Source organism: Lactuca serriola, chromosome 4 (assembly GCF_051521515.1).
Source record: "Lactuca serriola cultivar US96UC23 chromosome 4, Lser_US96UC23_V15, whole genome shotgun sequence".
In the NCBI taxonomy this organism is placed as follows: domain Eukaryota; kingdom Viridiplantae; phylum Streptophyta; class Magnoliopsida; order Asterales; family Asteraceae; genus Lactuca; species Lactuca serriola.
In genome coordinates this window covers 183,918,762-183,945,649 of record NC_136411.1, presented here as the reverse complement: position 1 = coordinate 183,945,649, position 26,888 = coordinate 183,918,762, and the positions used below count along the sequence as shown (strand labels likewise).

The 26,888-nt window shown below is 34.6% G+C and overlaps 3 protein-coding genes across 3 annotated transcripts; 1 reads left to right on the top strand and 2 right to left on the bottom strand.

Annotated features, from left to right (window-relative positions):
* The first annotated feature begins 906 nt into the window (after positions 1 to 906).
* Positions 907 to 1,763, top strand: LOC145103011 (large ribosomal subunit protein eL37x-like). Its single transcript, XM_079040547.1, has 4 exons — positions 907 to 1,059; positions 1,155 to 1,290; positions 1,379 to 1,480; positions 1,566 to 1,763. Exons 1-4 carry the CDS (start codon positions 1,057 to 1,059, stop codon positions 1,610 to 1,612), a joined length of 288 nt encoding a protein of 95 aa, XP_078896673.1. The 5' UTR covers positions 907 to 1,056; the 3' UTR covers positions 1,613 to 1,763.
* A 128-nt stretch (positions 1,764 to 1,891) lies between these two features.
* On the bottom strand, positions 1,892 to 7,282 carry LOC145103010 (phox (PX) domain-containing protein). Its single transcript, XM_079040546.1, has 14 exons — positions 6,779 to 7,282; positions 6,066 to 6,462; positions 5,815 to 5,986; positions 5,590 to 5,729; positions 4,469 to 5,501; positions 4,274 to 4,374; positions 3,900 to 4,044; positions 3,751 to 3,819; positions 3,265 to 3,663; positions 3,099 to 3,178; positions 2,872 to 3,007; positions 2,567 to 2,768; positions 2,404 to 2,486; positions 1,892 to 2,324 (listed from the first exon to the last, which is right to left on the bottom strand). Exons 1-14 carry the CDS (start codon positions 6,885 to 6,887, stop codon positions 2,193 to 2,195), a joined length of 3,198 nt encoding a protein of 1,065 aa, XP_078896672.1. The 5' UTR covers positions 6,888 to 7,282; the 3' UTR covers positions 1,892 to 2,192.
* A 2,775-nt stretch (positions 7,283 to 10,057) lies between these two features.
* PDIL1-6 (PDI-like 1-6) lies at positions 10,058 to 13,540 on the bottom strand. Its single transcript, XM_079040544.1, has 11 exons — positions 12,742 to 13,540; positions 12,529 to 12,658; positions 12,279 to 12,444; positions 12,078 to 12,193; positions 11,786 to 11,866; positions 11,320 to 11,409; positions 11,130 to 11,201; positions 10,951 to 11,019; positions 10,723 to 10,803; positions 10,425 to 10,613; positions 10,058 to 10,335 (listed from the first exon to the last, which is right to left on the bottom strand). The coding sequence occupies exons 1-11, from the start codon at positions 13,233 to 13,235 to the stop codon at positions 10,228 to 10,230; spliced, it is 1,596 nt and encodes a 531-aa protein (XP_078896670.1). The 5' UTR covers positions 13,236 to 13,540; the 3' UTR covers positions 10,058 to 10,227.
* Between the last annotated feature and the right edge of the window lie 13,348 nt (positions 13,541 to 26,888).

Genomic DNA, 26,888 nt, shown 5'->3' with positions numbered 1-26,888 from the left:
CACTTACCTCCTTACCAGGCACATACAAGTATCACACAGACAACAAGTATAATCTAACATGCAAACATTCCTCAGGCACCCGCCTGACATCAGACCTTGGTCTGGAATAACATACTAGCATACAATGCCTAGGGCTAACCCCCGGGTCTTCCTACTCATAGACTACATGGACTGACATTGTGGCCTTAGACCCATTCACACAATGAGGAGACTCACCTTGCACTGCTGAAGCCCTGGCTGGAACTAGTTGAGTACGGACGAAGTTCCGTATCTCATTATTAACAAAGTATGTTTCTTAGGACAGGGATACGGTAAAGTATGTTTCTTTATGTGTTAACATGTTATATGATTACATGTGTTTAGTGGGCGAGGCCTAAGAGAGAGACATATCTATATACAGAGCGGGGCTCGATGCCAGACGGGGCTTGATGCCGGGCGGGACCCAATGCCGGAGTATTAAATTAATGGTTTGACAATTATGGTTTTAGTATTAAATTAAAAACGAAATTTTTGTTCATGATTTTTGGGATGTTACACAGTTAAAACAAGTTAGTTGCTTTTTTATGTACAAAAAATAAGAAGTTGTCAATATGTGAACACGGATAAGAGGTAGTTACCCTCCTAAGTCATTTTCCCTTTGAGTTACCGGTTAAAACAGGTATTAACCGGTAATATTAGTGTAATTTAAACAGTTAAAACAAGTTAGTTGTTTTATTATGTACAAAAAAGAAGAAGTTGTCAATATATGAACACGGATAAGAGATAGTTACCCTCCTAAGTCATTTTCCCTCTTATTTTGGTCAGATTAAATGGTCTACAAACATTGTCTTTGAATGTTTCTTGAATTTCTGTGAATATATTGTTATAATGGTATTATACTATTATATAATCTTTTAATGAAAAATGATCCAGTTAGCCCATTCAAATATACAAAGCCCAGTTTATCGAGAGGCTAACAAAACCCTAGTTTGGACGATCAATCATCAGAGTATACAATTACAGCCGCCTCCCCCTTCAACGTGGTAGAAGGATCAGCGTATCTAGCACCTTGTAACAATGGTAATCTCTTTCTTTCTTCACAATATCTACTCTGTTTCCAAATTCCGCATATATGTGTATGTAATATGTATACGATTGGTTAATCGGAACAACAGGGAAAAGGAACAGGTAGTTTTGGTAAAAGAAGGAACAAAACACACACTCTATGTGTACGCTGTGGTCGTCGCAGCTTCCATCTCCAAAAGAGCCGATGCTCTGCTTGTGCTTACCCTGCTGCTCGCGTCAGGAAATGTTAGTCAACAATAACTTTCTCTTTATAATTGTTTTGATCAATTGTAGTTGGGATATATGAAGGAACTTGATTATATGATAAATTCAGATAACTGGAGTGTGAAAGCGATTCGTAGGAAGACAACCGGAACTGGACGTATGAGGTATCTCCGTAATGTGCCTCGCCGATTCAAGAGCAACTTCAGAGAAGGTGATTTGATCTTTTTGTTTATTGGTCGTTTGATCTTGTGGATTGTGTTTTTGAGTATACAATCTTGTTAATTTTGTTTATTCAGGTACTCAAGCTGCTCCGAGGAAGATTGGTGCTGCATCATCAGCTTAAATTTCAAATTTAGTTCGTGATCAAGTTTTGTGGAACATCATTAGATGTGTTTAATATAATTGACTTTCAGTTGTAATTTTTCAAGTCTGTTTAGAAATTTGTGTTTTTTAATCAATGATTAAATGAGACATACACTCGCATTGTTATAGAATCTCAAGGTTTTAGTGACAAATTAAGTCCGTATTAGAAATTTTATGACTAATTGCAACGTAATATGATCATAAATATAGATGAAAACACACCAAAAATTTGTTCTGTTTTTGTAACAAGATCATACTCTAAAAACGAAACAATAACTGATGTGTATTAAATCATATACCTGTAATTTGTAACAAGATCAATCTCTAAATCTTCCAAAAATCCCAACTCAAACATATTTACACTTGTAATATATTGCAAACCCTAACGACCTTTCCACAATTTCTTGAGAAGAAGAAAAAAATGGGCTCTTTAATGGGGCAACAGAAGAAGCAAAAATGCATCGCCCTTAGAACATCTTTGGAACACAGAATAAAATAACCATCACATCACATGACATGAATAAAATAAGAAAAAAAGGGGAGGATGATGATGATATTTGCTAGTGTTCAAGAGCTCCAAACTTTTGCTTTTCTTCATGCAATTGTTGGAACACAGAATCCAGTTCTGGAAATGCTGACATCAGCAGCAGCTCAATAAGGTCATACGCTAATAGCTTTAAGCAAACAGATGACTGAAAAAAAAAACATTAGAAACTTAAGTTTAGCAACAATGGCAACAAATATAAAATTTATAGAAAGAAAAAAGTTGACCTGAATAAAGTAATAGACATCTTTTGCACACTGCTCATACTCCTTTCGCCCAAAAACACTTACAACAGCTGCTGGCGCCTTATCTATTTACAAATTTTCAATCATAAAATTATAAATTATAAACTAAATTCATGAAAAAAAAAGTTAAAAAACAAATAATTACCAATCATTAGCTCATAAACTAGTTTAGAACGTCTCTGAGCTTCCTGTTCTTGAGCCTCTTCATGTGTCGGTGTTTGTTCATTGGTGGGTGGTGGTGGTGGAGGTTGGCGGTCATGTGAGTCCTGGGGTGGCTTTACGGTGGTGGGTGGTGGTTGCTGCCGCCTGGGATGCTTTGTTAGAAATATCCCATCTGGCCAAAGTATCTACACACCCAACATAAAATACATTCTATAAATAAAACCTATGAACATTTAATTTCTTGATTCAAAAGTTCATCATAATAAAAAATAAAAAAATAAAAAAAACCTGTTCAAGCTTCTTGATTCCTGAAGCAACAATGGAGCCCTTACGTAGGAGTTGAACTTTAGCAATTAGCCAATCATCAAAGGCATCTGACATGCCTAGCTGTAGGACCTGTTTTGCCACCCAAAAAGCCTTCCTCCTACCAAATATTTACATTTTTTTTAAATAACTACTTCTATAATTATAATTATAATTAAATAATATACAAAAATGATGTAGATTTGTAATACCTGATCCAACCACCATCTTGAAGCTGGAACACAACATCAACAAGATCTAATATAGGGACACTTAAATTTGGTGGGACCCACTACAAACAAAACAAGATAACAAGTTTTATCAAAATGGAAATTATAAACAATAAGAATCTGAATTCATAATTAATTAATTAATTACCTCACTAGGGAATTCTGAAACACCATCATCTGTAAGAATCCCAATCCCAGATGCTGGATTTACAATATTGTCCTCCAATCCCTTTAAAGACTCTTCTTCTGACTTCTTTATTATATGACTTGAAGCAACAATTTCATGGTCACTATCAGAATCCTCTAATGCTTTTCCAATTACCTTTACTACTTCAGGCTTTGCAACCGAAAAACCTGCATTCTTTTTATATATTTTTGACCCATCATTTATAGAATTATTTTTAGCTTCTGATGATGAAGAATTCTTCATTACAGCATCTGAAACCAAAACTTCTCTCCTTGAAGGGTCTCCTACAAACCTAACATCTCTACTCTTTTCACCTGATAGGGTTTGAATGATGGATATAGAATTTGAGAAACTATATGTCTGCACCCAAAAACATTTATAAAAAATTAATTAATACCCTTTAATTATAACAACATAAACAAGTAAAATAAACTATAAAAATGAAACCTGGGAATCAACACTAAGAAAGTCCCAAACTTCAATAGATCCAGATATAGTTGGAAGCTGCATAAGTCTCTGAGAAAAATAGCAACAGATGAGTTAAAGTTAAGTGGTTAATAACTTAATTATAGTAAATCTTTCAAGAAAAATTTCACCTTTAAATAAATGTCAAGAAGTTTACAACGTTCTTGAATAACAGGCACATCAAGTCCTGTTGACAGAAAGTGTTTTGGTGGGAGATGAAGATTATACTCTGGATACTCCTTCAAACGCCTATGTAACTCCTCAAAGTGTCGAAATCTGTATATAATTTATAACTTTAGGGTTAAATATGTAACAAACTATCTTTACTTTTTCTCATTAATGTTCTTGTAGCAGATTTAAGAGGTTTTATGCCATCATGGCATTTGGCATTTTTAGTTTTGGTGTTCTACTGAAAACAATTAGAACTTAACGAATGATAGTTTGGTATCCATTTATGTCATTAAGATTTTAAGACTCATGAATTTATATAACAAAGAAAAAGCACCTTCTTTTGATAGACCAACTAACATTGTTCACATCTGTAACTGATATGGGATACACAGCAAATGTTTTAGATCCACTCTTCACAATGTTTGCACCCAAAACCTGTCATAAATAGCAAATGATCTAATTAATGTCTATCAAATCTTCCATTTCTGTCTAGAAAGAACCAAAAACAAAAAAAAAGTCATGTATGTACCTCACATCTTAGTCTGAAAAATGAATCATCCAATTGTGAATGTTTTTGGGCATTAGTGGATGATGACATGTTACTTTCAGGAATCGAAGGGAATAAAGATGAAACACTTGTGCCACTATTAGTTCTTGCTAATGACTCTTTATCAGATTCATCACTAGATTCAACCGATTTAGAATACCCTTTTGAGGAACTCAAAACATCCTGCATGTCTCCCAATAAGAAGCTTTTTCTTTCCACTTCATGCCAAATTTCCTCTTTCTGATTATTAATATTACTCACTCTTGACCTTTTTCTCCCTGGATTTCTTTTTGGTGAAGCACCTTTTCCTGTTTTTTTCACCTTTTGCCCTTGAAAACTTTCAAGTGGATGATGAATGTGAGTTACAGTTTGCTTCCTGTTACTTTTTCCATCCCATACTTTAGTCCCTGGTGAATTTAATCCTGTTATATCACCACTTTCTTCATCTTCACTAGAATAAACACTACTATTACTCCTTGTTTCATCTTCCTCATCTTCCTCTTCATCATAAAGGAATGATTTATTATCACCTTTGGTGGACCCATGTTTGACTTCCTGTGAAGTCAATGTCTTTGACTGGTTGACCACATTCACTGACGTGGCTGAAGAACTTTGTTGGATGATCATACCATCTTTTGTTTTGTAGTTTCTACCTTTAGCCCACATGTTTTCAAAATTTTCAGGAGCTAATGCTTCGGTTTTTTTACGTGTAACAATGTCTAATTTGTCCCCCCATTCCCCACTAACATGTTGTTTTCGGGTGTCTACTTTGGTATCGATTGAAAGCAAAGGGTCTTTTATGGTGGGGTTGTTAGTGGCAGAATCGTAATTATCTTTCTTTAACAATGTGAGTTCAACACCCTTTGCAGAAGGATCTAATGACACAGATTGAGTATACACTTTAACAGATCCATTTGGCTTTGACTGTGAGTTGACTTGTTCTGTGTTATTAGATACTTTTTCAGGCTTTCTTGATGAATTTTGAACTACATTTTCAATCCTTTCATTAATAAACCTAAATCCAATAAAAGAAAGAAATAAAGAGCACTACAAGAAACAAGATTAATAAAAAAAAGTAAAAAATTAACTGAATTTATAATAACCTGGGATTTGCTAAATTTATAACGGGTCGTATTACTGCACAAGCAAGCATTTCCCTCACTATGTAACGAAATAAAGAACAATTCAGATCCTCAGGTCTGAATGTTAAAGATATGAAACCATCCATAAGATGCTGTAGAACCTACAAGAAGTAAAATAAAACTAAGATTATTTTCATGAACATAAATAATACAAAACTAAAATCAAAAGATGAAGTGGAAGAAAACCTTGTACTCAGCTACAGAAGAAAATAAAGCAGGATGCAACTTATTTTCAGCATAAAGCACAGTTTTTAGTTCTATGTCTCTTTGTGCAATTGTGAGAGGTTCTTGCTTCATAATCTTGATTTGACATGCACGAAAAAGCTCCAAATGGGTGCATAAAAGTTTGATAATGTCCCTATAATGTTTCAAAGTATATAAGTCGATAAATTAATATCATTTAATTGAAGAAAAGGTGGAATTTTTAGCACTGAAACCTTGTGAGAAGGTCAATGAGGTTGATATTTCTCATTCGGCTAGAGAACTCCCCAAAAACACCATTGATAATGAGCACTAGTTCATCTGGACCTTGTTTGTCAGGGGTAATGCGGGAATACCAAAGATCAGTCACCCATTCTGAAACTATGTGTTTTGTGAATTGATCTATTGCATCTTCAACAACTGGAGAGTTGACTTTTTTTCTCCAGTCTGACTTTCCTGAGATGGATTTAGGGTCTAGGGGTGGTTTTTTGACAGAAAAAACATGGGTTGTTGATGGGTTTTTGTTATATGATGCAGCTTTTCTCTTCATGTCATAATCCAATGTGAAGTAGCGAAGAACAATAAGTAAGGATAATGCAGCTGGCAAGTTTATTAACACTGAAGCGCTTGTCACTGAAATAAATTTAAAATCAATGATCATGTCATTAATCAGAAAGATACAAAAATTATCTACGAGCTTCCAATTAAAAGTATGATCGTGCTTCCCAGTTAGCTATCCTTCACCAGGAAAAATTCAACCACACTGACACCAGGTTTCAATTGAATTAACGAAAGACAAACAAGAAGGGGATAATGATCTCAATTCGCATTCAAACAACTAATAGCCCTAAATGTATCAATCAACAAGTGAAGAATTGTCAATTTAGTAACAATTTGGGTAAAGAGAAAAGGCACAATCCTGAGAAGAATTCTAAAAGAGGGAACTTACGAGACATGAGATACGAGAGTCCAATAACGCACATGGACAGGAAAACAATCCGTTTCTTGGCCTCATCGATAAGGTCTCGAGCAGTCACCATTTGCCTGCCAGTGCTCATTTTTTGAGACTCTGATCAGATCAATCTTCAACGCTATAAATTCATTACATAAATTCAACAAAATCGCGACCCAATCTTGCAATCTGATAACTTTCTCGAAGCAATTGAACAGTAGATACGATCGTCTAACCAGATGAAGATGATCATAAAAGAGACCAAGAACAGTGATTGAATTATAAATCGGAAAAGGGGAAATAAAAATAAAAAACCCACTTGAAAAATCGAGGTTTTATGCAATCTGATTGACTGAAGAATTGAAAAAGGCAGTGTTTAGGTTTTGGGAGTGTGCCGTTATTCTCCTTTTTCAACTGCGCTTCGACATTAACTCCGGTGTTGCGTTTTAACGAGGGTTTGAAAAGTCCATTTTCAAGAAACAAGAGGGTATGGAAGTGGAATTGATTTCTAATTATTGTGTTGTCATATCATATGAAGTTCTAATAAGTAGGGTTTTGATCTTTTGATGTTTATATAAAATTCATAAACACTTTCATTTAAAAAAAAATTGTTTATTGTTTATTAAATTTAAATTGTTAGAGCATCGACACATGTTTAATAAGAGTTGAATAGATGTTGATTAGAATTGAATAGAAAGTTAATGGAATGTGAGCGATGATATGGATGAGAATTAAATGAAAAAGTTGTATGATCATTAAGTACTTCAATAGATTTAATCTTTTCTTTTTCAATTAAATTTCAAATCAAATATAAAAATTCATTAAACTTTGTAGACTTTAACGAGTATGGATGTTAAAGAGTATAGTTGAATAAAAAATAAAATGCTGATGTGATAATTTATTAAACTCTTTAGAATTCAATGGATTGTGGATGTCTTAGTTTTCATCGATTAAATGAACAATTAAATCAATAATAAAATGATTTTCTATGTAGCAAAACTAATTGGTAGTTAGAAACTAAAGCTGTTAGCATAAAATAGTTTTGAAGTATTTAATCAAAATATTTGCTTGTTTTTAAATATATAAAATTACATAAAAACTAAAAATTAAACTCTCTTAAAAGTTATATAAATTAGTTTTTTGTTTCAAATTCAGCCAAAGGAAACTTTCTTTTTTAGTTTCTTTTTTAAATTTTTTTGTGCCAAACACACCAATAATATATTATTGAAAGGTTTTTTTTGTTGAACAACTATAAAATGAGAGGTTTTTATCTGTTTGTTTCTTAAATAATTAAAATCTACCAAACACTTATTAAAGTGATGATCTCAAACACTTATTAAAGTGATGATCTCAAACACTTATTAAAGTGATGATCTGATCATTCCAAATTTAAATATTAAAAGTTACTCAAACAGTTTCTTCTACACCATGTTTTGTTATGAATGATTCTGTAACTTTGATTATTCAATGCTATTTTCAAAACATACATTCAAGCATCTCCAACTTTCAAGTAAATAGGAAGGAATCTCGTGGAAAAAAAATGCGTCTACACATTTAGAAAACATCCTTTAATGACAAAAAAAAAGTATTCATGACAAGAATGTTTTTTTATATGTGTGTTGCGTGATTTGAGCTAAAACAGGGCCGGTCCAGACGGTGGGCAACCCGAGCGATCGTCCAGGGCCCACAACTCAAGGGGACCCAAAATTTATGGGATATATATATATATATATATATATATATATATATATATATATATATATATATATATATATATATTACCTAAATGGTTTTTAGAGCCTAAAGTTGGTTCAAACTCAAATTAACTCAAAAGATAAACAATTTTGTTTGCTTATTATTGCAAATTAAACATGTTTATAATGAAGAGTAAATGATATTTTTTTGAATCTATATTATATTTGTCTTTGACAGGTCAAATTGTTTTTTCGCCCTGGGCCCATATATCTTTGGACCGGCCCGAGCTAAAATGGTTTATTTTTTGTATAATGAGTTTCTTAAATGCATGATCTTTTTTTATGTTTAACTTGGTTTTCTTTGGTTGATTCTTTTTGTTTTAAATAACTAGTATACAATAAATATTTACTGTTTGTAGTCGCCTTGATGTTAAAAGAATATTTTTCACTAGAAAATCAATCATAAGTTTAACATCTTTTAAACAAAAACAATAGATAACTTTAAGACCATAATCAATGTTATCAATATCTTATAAAAATTGTTAATGAACGTATGCGTATGTTTTGTAAATAAATCTTTCACCAAAAAAAAAACGGATCGACTTGTAAGTCAACAGAAATACATAATATTATGTTTTTGTGTAATAAATTAGCTTTTAGTTATATGCATGGAATTTTTAGGGTATGTATTCACGTAATTTTCGCAAAGAAAGGAAGGCATTTGGAAGCAAACATGAAAGGTACTAAAAGTTTCACGTGATTGAAGCTTTTGGAGGGAAAATTCTCGTTGATTTATCTTTAGAACTTTATATTAAAAGAATTGAAGTAAAAAAGAAAAGCTTCATAATTTCTTTCAGTAACCAACTTACACTTATTTTTAACTACATCCATTTTACATAGAAAATAAGTGAAAAAAAAAAGATTTTTTTTCCCCTAACCTTGAGTTGGAAAAGAAAAGAGAAAATATGCTAAATATTTTAAACCATTTTATCATTTTATTATTTCAAATATGAGAGAAAGTAAAAGCATGAGCTTTTTTACTTTTGAGAAAAAATTCAAATACTTTTAGCCTTTAGGTTTTGATTTTATATATACAATTAATTCTCTAAGGCTTACAACTAAACATAACCACTACTAGATAGTTATGCACTCTCTTCAGTTATATTGTTTAGATAGGGGTAGTTTGGGGAAATCAATAAATAAGGAGCATCTTATTGGTGCAGGGGAGTTAGGGGCAATTTGGGCATTTTATACTAGTTTGTTATGTTAGATAGTATAAATAGAGGGTAGTGGGCAGGAAGTGAGGATCGATCTTTTCTGTTAAACCTGGAATTATTTCCTCTTGGGAGAGTGGCTATCTCGAATCAGCTAACCTATCCTTAGTTCTTGTAATCTTTTGGGTATTATACAGTTTTTCCAATCATTATTAGAATCATTGGGTGGTTTTTATGTTATTAAATCTGTTATTACAAATCAGTTCATAACACACTACTAGATAGTTTTGCCAAATATAACCATAATCGATGTGGGGATTTATATTTCATTAGCATACAAAATCCTAAAGCATTATGAAAAAAAAATATCAACCAAGTACGTGTTGTTAATATAAAAACCAATTTATAATAAAAATTATACATGTGTGACTGTCGATATCTGATAATTTCACTAAATCCTCCCTCCCCCATTTCCGGGGTTTTCAGGAATTTACCTTTTTACCCTTCAAACACTCTACAATCTCATCCTAATCATATTCTAAAGCTCATCTTTCACCACATGATGCTCATCACTTGCCTCTTCTTTTAGATATTTGTTAATCAATATCGCCAAATCTTTCACACTAGACTTTGTAGGCAGCTTCATCTGCATAAAAAAGCAACAAACTTTAAGCACAAAAGACAAAATTTTCAACTTCAAGACTAGAACTAGTGTCAATTAAGCAAATGACTTACGGGTTTTGACTTATTTGCCCCTGGGTAGAACAACAGTGTTGGATAATCATCCATTTGCAATTTTGGGTGTTCATTTACAGAGGCATCTATCTTTGCAAAAACAAGATTCTCTAATCCCTTAAAGTGTTTTGCCAGTTTCTCCACTTGTTTGCTTGTAGTTTCACAGGTCAAACACCATGGTGTGTGTATCTTGAATATGATCAATATGGAAACATATTAATTGTATAAATGTGTCTTTGATAAAATTGTATAAACGAAGAATGATGGTTTTAATATGTGTAATAAATGGGATACAGACCTCAAGAATGATGTTTTTGGAGTTGCTTAAAACCAATTCTTCAAATGTCTTTCCAACAACTGTAAGAATGTCTGCATCTTTCTGTGATTTCACAATCAAGAGTTCAAGATTGACAATTTTAGGCAAAAGAATTCAATTATAATGGTGAAATGTGAGAAACCATAGGGGTGAAAAACGTAACTTATCCTAAATTTAATTTATATTAACAATGAGATAAGAAAAACTCACATTATCTGGTATTGCTTGGGACTTGTAAAACGGAGGCAGAATACCCTTAAAAAGCCCCGAGCAAAACTCCTACAGAAAAAAAAAATATAATAATAAGAAAATAATAATATAATAATCAATATTCACATATGCATAGAAGTAAACATTAAGAAATCAAAGAAATTTGATTGAATTGCTACTTCTATTTTTGCAGGTGTTGGATCCGACTCTAACAAATACTTGGCACCAGTTTTGTAATCAAAAGCTGTTACCTATCAAACACATTTAAAAAAACAAAAAAAAAATCATAATATCATTAGCAAAATCTTGAAATAATTTGGAGAAAAAAAATGTTAAATTGGTGTTGAAATTGTTCATAATGAAACTAACAAGAGTGTCTTCTGAATCTTCGAGCCCAAATAAAGTTAAAAACGGTTTTGCAAGATTCTCCTCTTTGATGTCTACAAACACAAACATTATCTGCATCCACAAGATGAAATTAACAAACACAATAATTAATAATAATATTGAGTATTAGTCTAAGTGCTAAATGCTAGATGCAAGAAATAGCAACCTGCTTTTATTTTTTCCTTATACTTTGAAAAATCTATTTAATTATAGAATTGTACTTTTAATTTTTATTCTTATTAAGGATATTGTAGTTTGAAAATTCTACCTAATGTCAACAGTGAAAATTACTTTGTATTTGGATGACACAGCTATAACTAAGTAGATATTATTTCAAAGTAAAATGATGTAATAGAAAGAAAAGAAAATAGTATGCTATAATAAATAAATAAATAAAAATACATTGCTATTTTTTGCAGTCTAGTTTAATAATTTGTAATTTGTCAACCTTTGATTTGAACTTCCTTGCAGCATCTTGAAATGGCTCAAGTAATTTCTTGAATTCATCAGCTTCTGCAAAGACATAAACCTGGAACATATAATTTTAACTTTTAAGCCCAATTTTGAATAATCAGTTTATTTGTATACCCTTATTTTATCTATTACATTCAAGTTTAAAAAAAAAAAACTAAATATCTCATTGTGTGATCATTCACACATAATCACTTTCAAAACACACACACACACACACATCATTTAAGATTCAAAAATGTCAAAAGAACACAAAATAAGTTTATAACCTGTAGTTTATCACTGGAGTAAACTTTGACAGAATTCAATTCCGATAAAAAAGTGACCAATGGGAACTTATTATCATTCAAAAATTGCAGAATCTTGTCTTTCTTGAAATCACCTTCTGCAATATGAAGTGTATATAAATGGTGTTTTTATAAACTATAAACAAAAGAAACATACATCAAGTTTATAAATCTTTAGCTTACCATATGAAGTGTATCTTTCTGGTTCACTTTTAACAATACCAAGAAAGAGTTTATCAGATTTAAGATCTGGATATAAAATATTGGCAATTTGGTGGCTGTTTGTCTCGACAAATTGGATATCGTTATCAGTAGTTGCCGCTTTTACAAATTCATCATGATCTGATCCCTGGAAAGTTTAGTAAACGAGAAGACATGATCGATTGTGTTTCGTTTCTGAGTGATTAAGAAACAAGAACACGAAAACACATACCTCGAATTTATTGAATAAAGCAGCTGCAAATATTGAATGTTTCTTAACAAATTCGTTTGCTTCATCAATGGAGTTGATTCTGATAATGGGCGTACCCGTCTTCTTCCTAACCCAGATCACAATTTCTTCCCTAATTCACAGCAGAATTTCTTAATTACAGTCAACGGGTACCAATATATCGTAAAAAAATCGAGAATTGAGATGAAATCTTACGTGGAAAATCCACCAGTGTAAGGTTGAGAAGTGCCATTGACGAAGAGAAGCAAAGTCGGATACCCTTTGATCTCAAGATTCGAAGCTACTTTCGGGTACCTCTCAGCATCAATTTTCGCCATTAAAACAGGGCTCTTTAATTCATTTAAAGAACTAGCAGCTTCCGCAAACCTAGGCATGAGTTCAGCACTTCTTACACACCATGGAGCATAACCCAGAACCAAAACGTACTCATTTCCATCAATAGCCCTTTGAGTATTATCATTGTTGAGTTCAAGAACTATTCGTTGGGCCTTAGTCAACACCTCCGCCTCAGATGACGGCTTAGGGTGGTGGGTTCCACCGCCGCTTTCTTCTTCTGCTTCGTCTAATGCTATAAGTTCCTCAATGTCATCAGATTCTTCACTGGCAGACACACTAATCAAAAAACTGAATGAAAGAAGAAGAAGTATTGCAAGATATATGAATCTAGAAGGGGGTTTTGGAGCAGACATGATCGAGATTTGTGGGGTTGGGAGAATTTGCAAAGAGAAGCAATGTGAATTGTGATTGAGATCTGTATTGATCTATAACTGGGTCGATCGTAGAATCAAGATTTTGTATTGAGGTTTAGTAAGGGTTCTTTGGAGGGAGAGATTTGTTTATACTTGTAAGATCCTGTGTGAAACTGAAACAAAAGAGTGATATAACTCAAAAAAGACGACGGAGTGGGAAGCAACACTGCTTTTTAATCTTTTATCTTCCCGTGCGACGTGCAGTGACTAACGGGATTCAGGTTTGGACTGTCCCCTTTTTTTTCTTTTTGGTTGTGTTAAACTATTGGAAGTGAGGTTGAACTCCCGAGTTAAATTTAAAAAGAGAAAAAAAAAAAAAGAAATGGGTGAAAATAAGAAGAGATTGATGTTTTCAATTGGAAGATCATTTTTCTTAATAACTTTCCTTTCGATTTGGGAGGATTTGAAAAAGAAAAAATAAAATATTTAACTTTCTTTTAATTTCTATAACTTTCCTTTCGATTTGGGAGGATTTGAAAAAGAAAAAATAAAATATTTAACTTTCTTTTAATTTCTCTTCAACTCGGGAGCATAAAAGACAAATTTGTTTTTTTTTCTTTTTTCTTCTTTTCTTTCCTTACAATCTTTTCTCTTCTCTTCTTTTCTTTACTTCAACTCGGGAATGAGGTGTTAAGGTTAAAAGCATATAAAATAACGATATTTTATAACAATAATATATATATATATATATATATATATATATATATATATATATATATATATATATATATATATATATATAAGCAATTGAGAAATTAACAGTAATTTTTATGAATCTTAGATTTTTCCACAACTGTTTTTTTATAATAGCACATTTAGTCTTTATATAAAATATTTTTTATATATATATATATATATATATATATATATATATATATATATATATATATATATATATTCCTTATAGTTTTATTATCTATAGATTAGGTCCCTCTCATTTTTTTTATTTTATAAAAACAGTCCTTATGTTTAAGATTTTTGTATGTTGACATGTTTGGTGTAGAAAATAAATTACAAAATTTGTCCTTGTAATTTCCATAAAGGTCACTGTATATTTTCTTTATAGAAATTGTGTATGTGTTTAAAAAAATAACATAAATAGTTTTTACCTAATATAAAATTTCCACCTAACGTCCCCTGCAATATATATGTAATGTCCCGACTCTCAGGTATTAAATTTACAACTTTTAGTTTCATATTAAAAGGGCTACTCGATGAGTTGGATGCCCGGACTCGTCGAGTAGGAACATTTTCGGCCACGTGATTAAGTGACCGACTCGACGAGTCGGAGGACACGACTCGGCGAGTTGGAGTTGGGGGATGAAACCCTAATTTCCGAGGTTTTGCACCCTATTTAAAGGAACATTTGCCCCTTAGCCTCCCCTTACAGCCCCTTGAGAGTCCAGAAACCCTAAATCGTCGTTTTTTCTCCATATTTGTGTGTTTTTAAGATTGGAAGGTGGATCTTAGTGAAAGGAGCTTGAAGATCAAGAAGCTTGAGGCAAGGAATGGTTGTGGATATGAATTCTACTTCATTTTAGCATCACTTGAAGGTAACAAGTCGTTACATTGGCTTTCCTCCTTTTAGATCTCTTCATGTTTAAGATTAGGGCTTTTCTAGCATGTATGATAACCATTTTCGGGTATGAGCTAGGATCTGAAGTTGCAACTTCAGATCTGAACTTATCTTGGTCTCTATAGCTATAAAGTCTCCATCTTTAGCAAGTATGAGCCTTCCCTTTTGAGTTAAACCTCATTATAAGCTTGGATTTGGTATTCTAAGCCTTTAGAGCCTTGCATGCACGTAAAGTTTGCAACTTTACGTGATAAACATGCTTTGGGAAGCTTGATCTGCAATATGGAGCTTTGTAGTAGCTTAAAATCGCCTGAATGGGTGTTGGATTGAAGTGAATCAACGAATTGATTGGCCAACTCGCCGAGTCCGATGAAGATTGTCGTGCAAGGACTTCTGCATGGACTAGGCGAGTCAGTAGGATGACTCGGCGAGTCAACTAAGGTTTTCCCGACTTTTGAACATGCATGAACTCGACGAGTTGCAGGGAAACTCGACGAGTCAACGGGGGATTTCACGACTTCTCGAGTTCAGGAAGGACTCGACAAGTCGGTGAACTGCACTCGACGAGTCGGGTCAACATGGACTGTTGACCTTGACCATTGACTTGGACTTTGACCAAGGGTTGACTAGTTGACTTCTGGGGTATTTTGGTAAATTGGAAATTTATGAATATGGTCATATGGTAAATATAGGCGGTAGAGTACGTGGCGGTGATTTGAGAGTTAGAGCTTATCACTTTAGTTCGACAGTTGTGAGGTGAGTTTTCCTCACTATACTCAAGGGTCTAAGGCACCAAGGCTGACCCTTTTGGATTGTTATCCTGATATGTTATATGCTTGAGTATTGTATGATATGTTAGATCAGTATCCTGGTAGATAAGATGATATATGTTGTTATGATCCGTTAGATCAGTATCCTAGTAGATAGGATGTTATATGCGGTTATGATCTGTTAGATCGGCTTGTTTGTTTATAGACTGTTATGCAGTTATCTGTTATATGTGCACATGTTTTATTAGTGGTTGAGGATTATCTGCTTTGTGCTAAAGCCAATAGACCTGGACATTCCAACCCGATGGTTGTGGGTCGTGAGTATTTAATCTCGAGGATGATTGGACTCGTAGTATGTGGGCATTCCAACCTGTTGATTATGGGCCTAGGGTATTCCATCCCGAGGATGATTGGACCCATAGTATGTTGGCATTCCAACCGGATGGTTGAGGGCCTGGGGTATTCCAACCCGATGGTTGACTAGACCCATAGTATGATGTTTGTGATTATATGAGTATTGTTGTGTGTATAATATATAAAAGTTATGATAACTGATGATCGGGACATGGTCCCGAATAATGAAGCGATTCGAAACTGAGCATTACAGTAATGGTTCATACACACATATGTATGTGTATAATACATAAAAGTTAGTGAAATAAAGGTATTGCATGTAGAATAAAGTTAAAGAAAAGATGGGGCAAATTAAATATGTTTTAAACTTGAAAAACAATAAAAAAACGAACTTTGGTTGGGGGTAATCTATCAGTAATCAGCATATGTTTAATAAATACATTGTGTTTTTTAGAGAAAATAAAATATGTCGTTATTATAGATAAAAAATAAACTACATTGCCTATATTGGTAAAGAGAATACAATATTTTGCTAATATGGATAAAAAAACAAGTATGTTGCTATTATATATAAAGACTAAAGTGTGTTGATAATATGGATAAAAAGTAATATACATTTCTGTTAGCCTAATTTGGATAAAATTAAAGTATTTTGATATTATGGATAAAAAAACTGTTAGTAAATTGTCTATATTGGTTAAAGGAATACAATCTGTTGCTATTATGGATAAAAATATTAAATATATTGCTATTATGTATAAAAATAAAGTGTGTTTCTATTATGGATAGAAAACAAATCACATTGTTATTATGGATAAAATTTAAAGTATGTTGCCATTATGGATAAAAATATAAGTATATTGTCTGTAGGTAAAAAGAATATAAGATGGGACTATTATGGATAAAAATAAAATGTTTTGCACCAATGGACTTGTAGGTCAACAATATTAGATGTTGGTGGAAATGTGTCTCTCCGCCAAAGGTTGTGGGTTCAAGAATTATTGAAGACAAAATGAGTACTTTAAGAGTAATGTAGAGAGTATGTGTGTTTGCTGTTGTAAAAAATAATATATATATATATATATATATATATATATAGAGAGAGAGAGAGAGAGAGAGGTAGGTTCATGTATTCTAACTATTTATTGTGTGGATGTAAGAATGATTGTGGGCTAATCATTTCAAAAACCTAATAAATGGTATTCTAGTAATCTTAAACTATAATTAATAATTTAATTAATTGAATCAAATATTCATGCCCTATAATTATGGGTAGTTACCTTATTTTTCTCTCAAACCCTACTTATCAATCTTAAAATCATCGGCTATCCTCATCTTCTCCACCCCCATTTGACGAATACCCATCTTCCCCATTGATGCTCGGTCTCTTTGTTCAAGACTCCTGAAATGGATTTTTTGTTACAGGGGTGTGCTAGATATTGTCTATTGCGTCGACGACAATCAACTGATGGGACATCAGAGCAGTATATCGGTCATTGGAAAACCCTAGTTGACAATGTGCTACTTATTTTCACGGTCAATTTTGCCTCAAACACTGCACGACTGGTGCTTCTTCCATCACAGGGGATCGTAAATGGTGGTGATTTCAGGGGAATAAACTGTTGGATTAGTGTCTAAGCCTGTAACCATATTTGGTAAGTACTTGACCCGGTTGTGCATGGTCCTTTTGGGTTGCCTTCACCAAAGCAATTTAACTGGAGAAATAATAGAGAAAGAGGCTATTATGGTTTAGTAATATATTATATGAATAATATATTAAAGGAGAAATCATATTTATTTAGTTAACATTGGTCAAGAATTAATTGAGAATTAATTTTGTGATTAAAAGAAGTTAACTAAACTAGGGGGCTTAACTGTAATTATGTGATAGTTGCAAAATAGGGCAATAGATGCCCTATAGGATATGGTGGATGAATTCAAGGGGATAAGGCCTTAGAATTCGTCCATGATAAGGTTTCTAGGGTTATCCTTTGGGTTGCTTGGTGGGCAAGCAACCAGATAAGGGTAAGGACTGAAACCATAATCCCTACACCTATATAAACACCCGTTGGCATATGAAATTCGTCCATGACTTGATTCATAGGGTTCCTAGAGCCGAATTTCATACCTCCCCTCTATCTCTCTTTCCTCTCCATTTGTTGTTGGTGTTTGTGATCCATTAGAGGTACTACACTTGTGGTACTTGCTTTCAAAGATAAGAAGATTCAAGAAACAAGTTGTTATTACAATATAACAACAAGAGGTATGTATTTCATCCTTCCTTGTGATTTTTGAAATTCTTAGAAGCATATTAGGTTTCCTTATGTGTTCATAATGTTGTATAACTAATAGTGATAACATAGATCCAACTCTAGGGTTGCATGCACACATAGGATTGTTTGTATAAAACCTATCATAAACTTCTTTGGCTGCCTCACCTTGCAACCCTATCCATACGTAAGGTACAACCTGGATAAGTATCGATCTTGAGGTAAGAAAATAATCTCTTTCGTCTTTGTGATACGCACCACTTGTAACCTAATCTCTTCCATCTTTTCAAACATAGTATATTTATTTACAAACATTCTTGATTTCTTTTTAAAAACAAGAAGCAAGGTTAGACTGTCTATCTCTATTGTGATTTTTCACCTTCAGACTATATGTTTCTTTGAGAAACTTCTTGAATTATAACATGTTGTGGCCTCCTATAATTGAATTACGATACACAACCAGATTCCCATGGAACAAGGCAATCCCAGGATCTACAAACATTGATGGTCAAGGTCAAGCACTTCATGATAACATAATAAGAAGCATAAGGACGGAGGTTAAATCTAACTCTAAGGTTATATTGCAGTAAAATATCAAAACTCTCTGAAAATGGCAACATATATGGTTTATAAACACAATCTTCTGAATAAATGAAGCATGTGTTTACATCTTTTCTTTATTCTAAGGAGGATCCCCCATTACATGTCAACATTTGGATCACAAAACACACTCATTACCTTGTGCTTATTCAGATTGTTCCTACCCAATTAATATCCGGTTTATTATTCTTACTTGCTACAAGTGAAATTTTTATATAAATTGTTATAAATGTTAAGTTTTTTTATAAAAATTCCTGCCATTTTTTAATAACAATTGTTTTTTTTTCCTGTCATAGTGCTAGAAAAAGTTTTGTTGTAGAAATCTTGATGTTACCTCAAGTATTGTTAACAAGAAAAATGACTTTTTTTTGTTCTTTCTTATGTCAATTTTTGCATAGAAGGTCCAATATTTTAACATCTTATTTGTTGAGAGTTGTATGTATTTACATTCGTGAACTTCATTATCTGTATGTTTTTATTTCAGGACCACTCAAAGTTGTATGTAACGCCCCGATTCTTGAATACCAATTTATGGTTATAAATTCTCGTGAATTCAAGATCTACTCGACGAGTTGGTTGCCTGACTCGGCGAGTAGTAGCGGGTTTGGGCCATGTGTTTAAGTGACCAACTCGCCGAGTCGGAAGAGTGACTCGACGAGTTGGAGCTGGAGGGTGAAACCCTAATTTCCGGGGTTTGGCACCCTACTTAAGGGATCATTAGCCTCCCTTAGTTCCTTTGCAACCTCTTGAGAGTCCATAAACCCTAATTCGTGTGAGTGTGCTCCATTTGTGTGTTTTAAAGATTTGGAAGGTGTATCTGATGGTTTTTGAGCATTCTAACACTTCCTAAGTGTACATGCAACCCTAATAAACCTTGGATCTATGTTTGTCTAAATACATGTAAAATATGGTTTCCATGGTTCATAATACTATCTAGCATACATGGGGAACTTTAAACCTAGCAGGATGGCTAGAATTACATACCTTGTAGTTGATTTTGATTCCTTGAAACCTTGTGAGCCTAGCACCCCAAGTGTGATGCCTCAAATGCTTCACACAACACTAAATGCCTTTGGAATGACCTTTGAGAGAATACACACACTCTAAAAATCGGCCTAGCCCTCTTATCTCTTTGTGTAGCCGATTTTGGTGGAGAAGATGATCCTTATATAGTGTGACACATCTAGGGTTACACCATGTAAACCCTAATGTGTCATGACTCTTCATTTCCATGACCCATGGGTTTGTAACTCCCATGGAGCATCCTATGGGTTTAACCCAACTTGATAATCCATGGAGCCTTTTAGCCCACTATACAAGTTATGGATGATTTACATAATCAACCCATATATTTAATTAGTTATCTTTTGATCACTTAATTAATTCCAAATTAATTCTTGATCAATACTAATTAAATAATACTATTAATATATTAGAACTTATAATATATTAATAACCACAAGTGTTATTTCTCTTATTTAGTCTATCCAAATGCATGATGCCATGCAACCCAAATGGACCATGCCGGGTCGGATCAAGTACATACCATAAATAGTTATGGACTTAGACACCTTATCCAACAGTCTCCCACTTGGATAAGTCTAATAACTATAACTGCAAGTATGCCTTCAGGAACCGATCAGCAATCGTAGCTCTTTCAAGGTCTCTCGGAACTAAGAAGATGATGATACACCATTTAAGATAAGTGATCATATAATCCTCTGTTCTAGATATCAGCCGGTGTCACACCCCCAAACCAAGGATGGCGGAAACGTTCGGGGGTGGAGGACTTCATGTAGAGTATCACAACAACGAGTATAATAGTGCTAAAAGTAAATACAACCATCATAAATATAATTGAAAAAGTTACACCAAAGTATATGTTTACATGATTCGAATCAATTACATTATGATACAAAATGAACTGTTTGACGATTTATCGTCCCATCCTAAAAACGTTGTTGATTTCCTGTTTTCACTGAATTCCTGAGAATACAAGTAGTTTTGAAAAGTGTCAACACAAAGGTTGGTGAGTTCATAAGCTTTTGATAGTAAGAGTTTAAAAATCGATCTTTGTAAAGAGATGTATGTTACCAAGAAAAATCCAATATTTTCCTTATAAAAGTTATGTGGTCCTAAATACCAGGACCGAAAATGAACAAGTATTTGTCATACTTAAAGATATGAAAGTGGTTTCAAATTGGCGTAAAACCCTTTTTGATATGAAGACGTACAAGTATTTTTCCATACTTAAAGTAATTTCAGTGAGCTAAATCGACATAACTCGCTAAATTAAAGTTAGAACCCGTAAATCTTATGATTTGTTAACACCACATGTGAGCTATCATAACCATACTTGACTTAGACGGCCTCGTAATACGACGTTCTTCAGGCGTCAGAACTGTTATGACACTTGTCACCTCAGACCTGCCGGTCTAGCTGTTGCAAGCAGCTCTGGTGTGGGTTTGTCAAGCCTAATATAGATCTATACACAACTATCACGTTCTCCCTACAAGAGATTTTGGTTACAACTTACAGGACTTTTTGAATTGGTTACTTTGGAAGTAACCTGAAGCGAATGACTCACAAATTTATTCATTAACAAATTTACGTGAACTAAACTGAAAACCTTTGAAAAATAAGTTTGAAAAGTAAATGATACATAAACTATACCTATTATAGTTTATCCAAAACGTTTGTAATGTATAAGAACTCTTTCATGAATATGCATTTGTGCTATGAATCCATAAACTATGCTTATTATAGCTTAATATATGTGTTCTAAATGAATGAGTAATGTTATCATGAATGACTAAGTTTCAGTTTATGATGATAAACTAACAAGAAAACACATTCGATATTTAGAACTTATTGTTATACACTTTGCTCAACATAATACAAAGTGTTATGAAATTTATATGTTGTTAACTAAATTTAACCTTTCTGCGCTGTTTTAGAAAAGTCATAGAAAAATCATACGAAGTCGAAAACTAAATCCATAAATTATGCGAGTTCCCAAAATGTGTCTAGTTTACTCATAATTTTTATCATGATTTTTAATGACTTCCAACTTGGGTGAAATAGTCCATAATCACAGACTGGTCCGGATTGGTGTTTGAAATGATAGGCAGTTTTGTAAAAATCACCATAAATTGTAGAAAAATCGTATGGAGATGTGCAAGTAGTCATTTTAAATATAAGAGCTAGAAATACTTACACCTAAAACAGTTTTTCAAACCAAAATGTTTAAGTTGTCCAAAATAGTTCGTGAATGGAATCCAACTTTTCTGATGAAAGCTGTTAGAAAATTTTAGTTATGTTCTTGGTGTTTTAACTTGTATTCCCCCCCTAAAAACTTGAGAAAACATAAAAAGGTAGGGGTATGAACTCACCTTGATTAGTTTCAGTAGATGAGTGTTGAAGAAGAGAAGTGTCCAACTCAAGAACACTTGAAGAATCACTTGAAGATTCAAAGATCTAACAAGAATGTGATGATGTTTGTGTAAGCAACCTATGATTTTGAGTAGGAGGATGTGTAATAATCATAAGAAAGAGGATGATACTTACTAAATGAAGGAGAAAATCCTTGGAGTATGACTTGAAGTTCTCGAAATTGAGAGAGAAAGATGAGAGAGTTTGGAGTGTGATTATTGGTGGAAAAATGAGAGAATGAATGAAGTGTGAGGAGAGAGGGGACTTTTCTAGCCTTTGACCAATTGTGAGGTTGAAAAAAAAGGTGGGAAAAGTACAATGAAGTGACTAGGTAACGGCTGGTGGGGAATAGTGACATGAGTGGGTATGGGTGGTTGCTTGTGTCATAGAATAAAGGAAAGTCAACACTCCACCTTTGTACTTCACCCACTCTTCTTGGATAAGGTTTTATCCTTAAAAACGTGATTAATCATTAATTAAAGGGTCTTATATGTTAAAATAAAGTTTTGGGTGAAAATCCCGTGTTAAAACAATTAAAAACGGGCCTAAAACGCAAAACTAGACGAAAACCGGGAGAAAAAGAACTTCCAGCGAGACCTCTCGGTCCTAGGCCGAGGTTCGGTCCCTACTGATGCCGAGCCGGAAGCGAAATGGGGCGAACCAGAAGTGAGAGGCGAAGGCGAAGGCTCTGTCCGAAGTCTTAGAAGCGAAGGTGGTCAGACCCGAAATGAACCGAATGAACAGTAGTCTCAGGTTCGGGTGGGTGTATGCGAGGTTCGGCCCTGAGAGGACCTTCGGGTTCGGGTCTTACTGGAGCCTTCGGGTTCGGGTCTTCTTGGTCTCGGTCCCTAAGAGGATTTTCGGGTCCTAAGAGGCTTCGGCCCTATTAGGAGGGTTTCGGGTCCTTAAGCCCTTTTTGCCCGTTCTTTCCCCTTTTCAAGCGGTTTTTGATCCGGTTAAGGGTTGGGAGGACCCGAATGACCTCAAAAGTTATTTTCTGTCGATGTGTCTAGATCTCTCGTGATCCCTTGGTTCCTTGGCTAAGGCAACTGCACTTTCACTATCACAGAAAATTTCCATTGGCTCCTTTATAGCTGGTACAACTCCAAGGTCTCCAATGAAGTTCTTTAGCCATATCGCCTCCTTCGCTGCCTCGCTAGCTGCTATATACTCTGATTCGCAAGTTGAATCAACCACTGTCTCTTGTTTGGAACTCTTCCAAGATATTTCTCCCCCGTTTAAGGTAAAGACCCAGCCTGACTGAGAGCGGAAATTATCCCAGTGTGCCTTGCCAGGGTTCCCCTGATACATGCTAACCATGCTTAAAGCAAAGGCTACATGTCGAGTACACGTCATAGCATACATGATCGATCCTACATCCGAAGCATAAGGTATTCGACTCATTTCTTCTATCTCAGCCTCAGTACTCGGGCTTTGTGTCTTACTCAATCTGGTGTTACTCTGGATGGGTAACTCTCCTTTCTTGGAGTCATGCATTCTGAACCTCTTCAGCACCTTATCCAAGTAGGTACTCTGACTAAGTCCAATTAGTCTTTTACTCCGGTCTCTCAAGATCCTTATCCCTAGAATATAGGTAGCTTCTCCTAGGTCCTTCATAGAGAAACACTTCCCAAGCCAGGACTTAACTTCTTGCAGAGTTGGGATGTCATTTCCTATAAGTAGTATGTCATCCACATACAATACCAAAACGCGAACTATACTCCCACTAGCCTTGACATATACACAAGACTCATCTTCACTCCTAGAAAAGCCAAACTCTTTGACTTTCTCATCAAAGCAAAGATTCCATATGTGAGGTGCTTGCTTTAATCCATAAATGGATTTCTCAAGCTTACACACTCTATTAGGGTATTCTGTATTGACAAAACCCTCTGGCTGACTCATCTAAACATCCTCAGCCAACTTTCCATTAAGGAAAACGGTTTTGACATCCATTTGCCATATTTTGTAATCATGAAATGCAGCTATGGCTAACATAACCCTAATAGACTTAATCTTGGCTACTGGAGAAAAGGTCTCATCATAATCAACTCCCGAAGTTTGAGAGAAGCCCTTTGCAACCAGTTGTGCTTTATAAGTGTGTACATTACCATCCATGTCGGTCTTCTTCTTGAAGATCCACTTGCACCCAACTGTCTTACGACCTGGTACATTGTCAACCAAGTTCCAAACTTGATTGTCATACATGGATTGTATCTCGCCGTCCATTGCCTCTTTCCACTTGGCTGACCCAGGGCCTGCCATGGCTTCCGCGTAACTGTTAGGTTCATCCAGACCTATCAGTGTCTCATCACTGATAAGTGTATCACCTTCCGTAGTAATTAGGCCTGTCAAATCGGGCCGTCGTGTCGTGTTTTTGTCTGACACGACACAACACGATAAGGTTTTTTGTAACACGAACACGACACGACATGATGTCGTGTTTTTTTTCACTAACACGAAAACGAACCAATTAAAAAACGACAACACGACACGACACGACAAAGATAATATTACATAACTATTATTTTTTTTAATTCATATTTAATCATATATAACACGATAAAAATGACAAACATGAAAACACGACAAATACATGCTCAATCGTGTCAATTTCGTGTGGATTTGTAAACACGAACACGACACGACATCGTGTTTTATAAACTTGACACGAACACGACACGAAAACGAATTCGAATTTTGATTTCGTCCCGATTTCGTTTCGTGTCGTGTATTTTTGTCGTGTCGTGTCATAAATTGACACCCCTAGTAGTAATATGGAACCCATAGTAATGTTCAGGTGCATTCCTAACTCTCGTGGAACGCCTCAGAGGTACATATTTGTCAATTGGCTCAATAGGAGTTTCCTCCTCAAGTTGAGTGCTAGGGTTTGAAGTTTCTTCACCACTTAACTCTTGAATTTCTTCAAGGTCAACTTTCCTCCCACTGTTTCCTTGACTTATGAACTCTCTCTCTCGAAAGACAGCCCTCCTAGCTACAAAGACCACATTTTCACTAGGTCTGTAGAAGAGGTAACCAAAGGATTTCTGTGGGTACCCGATGAAAATACACCTCTCACTTCGAGGTTCGTGCTTATCATGAGTCTCGCGTCTCACGAAAGCCTCGCAACCCCAAATCTTGATGTGGTCTAGTTTGGGTACTTTACCAGTCCACATCTCATGAAGAGTTTTGGCAACTTTCTTTGTAGGGACCAGATTAAGTATATGGCGGCAGTCTCTAAGGCATTCCCCCAAAATGAGATTGGTAGCGAAGCTCGACTCATCATGGAACGAACCATATCGAACAAGGTTCGATTATGCCTCTCATTTTACACCATTCAATTGTGGTTTCCTGGGAGGTGTCAATTGTGAGACAATCCCACATTCCCTAAGATATTCGAGGAACTCTGAACTAAGATACTCACCACCTCGATCGGATCGAAGCATCTTAATGTTCCTGCCCAATTGATTCTCAACTTCCTGTTTAAATTCTTTAAACCTTTCAAAAGTCTCTGACTTATGCTTGTTTAAGTAGACATATCCATATCTACTGTAATCATTAGTGAAAGTCAAATAATAACGATTAGCATCCCTTGTGGCATGTTTGAAGGGTCCACACACATCCGTGTGTACAAGATCCAACAAACCTTCACCCCTCTCACAAGAACCTGTGAAGGGTGACTTTGTCATTTTTCCAAGTAAGCATGATTCGCAACTATCATCTGACTTTAGGTCAAATGACTCCAAGACTCCATCCTTTTGGAGTTGGCATATGCGTTTCTTGCTTATATGTACAAGTCGACAATGCCATAGTGTTGCTTTATCCAAGTTATTATCATTAACAGAATCAATACACAATACATTATTTCCTAAGTTATCAACCACAGATACAGTTTCATACACACCATCACAAGGTAATGCTTTAAAATAAAGAACATTATTAAAGAAAGCATTAATCGAACCAACTTCATTATCAAATGAAAAGGTGAAACCTTGTTTATACAATGCATGAAGGGAAATAATATTTCTTGCCATTTCTGGCGAGTAAAAATATTTATTCAAATCTAAACTAAACCCACTAATTAGCGATAAAGTATAAACTCCAACCTTGGTGACAGGTATAGCTTTCCTATTCCCCGTGATTAAGTTTATTCCTCCATGCTCCACATTCTCACTTCTTCTTAGTCCCTACAGATCAGAACATATATGAATACCGCAACCGGTATCAAGGACCCAAGAGTTAGAATATGGTGAGTTATTAGATAAGATAGTGTAAATACCTGCATGGTTGGGTTTAACTTTCCCACCCTTCACATCTTGCTGGTACTTTGGGCAGTTCCGCTTCCAATGTGACTTTTCATGGCAATAGAAGCATTCAGCCTCTTTTGGGTCAGAAGAAGGAGTGACGAAACCTTTCTTGGTTCCACTTGAAGAAGAGACATCAAGGGTCCTAGCCTTGGTACCCTTCGAAGGGCTCTTCCTCTTCTTCCCTCTACCTTTCCCGATTACCAAGACAGGGGCGGAGTTTGGAGTAGGAGTGTTAACAACCAACTTACCTTTAAGACCTGTTTTTGCGGTCTTGATGAGTCCCT

Excerpts from the sequence above, each read along its gene's own strand:
- LOC145103010 (XM_079040546.1), bottom strand. The coding sequence starts at position 6,887 with ATGAGCACTGGCAGGCAAATGGTGACTGCTCGAGACCTTATCGATGAG. Across the intron at positions 4,045-4,273 it reads AGTTGGTCTATCAAAAGAAG|ATTTCGACACTTTGAGGAGT; the intron begins GTGCTTTTTCTT and ends AATTATATACAG. Across the intron at positions 3,820-3,899 it reads TTCTTGACATTTATTTAAAG|AGACTTATGCAGCTTCCAAC; the intron begins GTGAAATTTTTC and ends TATTTTTCTCAG.
- PDIL1-6 (XM_079040544.1), bottom strand. The coding sequence starts at position 13,235 with ATGTCTGCTCCAAAACCCCCTTCTAGATTCATATATCTTGCAATACTT. Across the intron at positions 12,659-12,741 it reads TACACTGGTGGATTTTCCAC|GGAAGAAATTGTGATCTGGG; the intron begins GTAAGATTTCAT and ends GCTGTGAATTAG. Across the intron at positions 10,336-10,424 it reads GGGCAAATAAGTCAAAACCC|ATGAAGCTGCCTACAAAGTC; the intron begins GTAAGTCATTTG and ends TTTTTTATGCAG.
- LOC145103011 (XM_079040547.1), top strand. Across the intron at positions 1,291-1,378 it reads TGCTGCTCGCGTCAGGAAAT|ATAACTGGAGTGTGAAAGCG; the intron begins GTTAGTCAACAA and ends TGATAAATTCAG. Across the intron at positions 1,481-1,565 it reads CAAGAGCAACTTCAGAGAAG|GTACTCAAGCTGCTCCGAGG; the intron begins GTGATTTGATCT and ends TTGTTTATTCAG.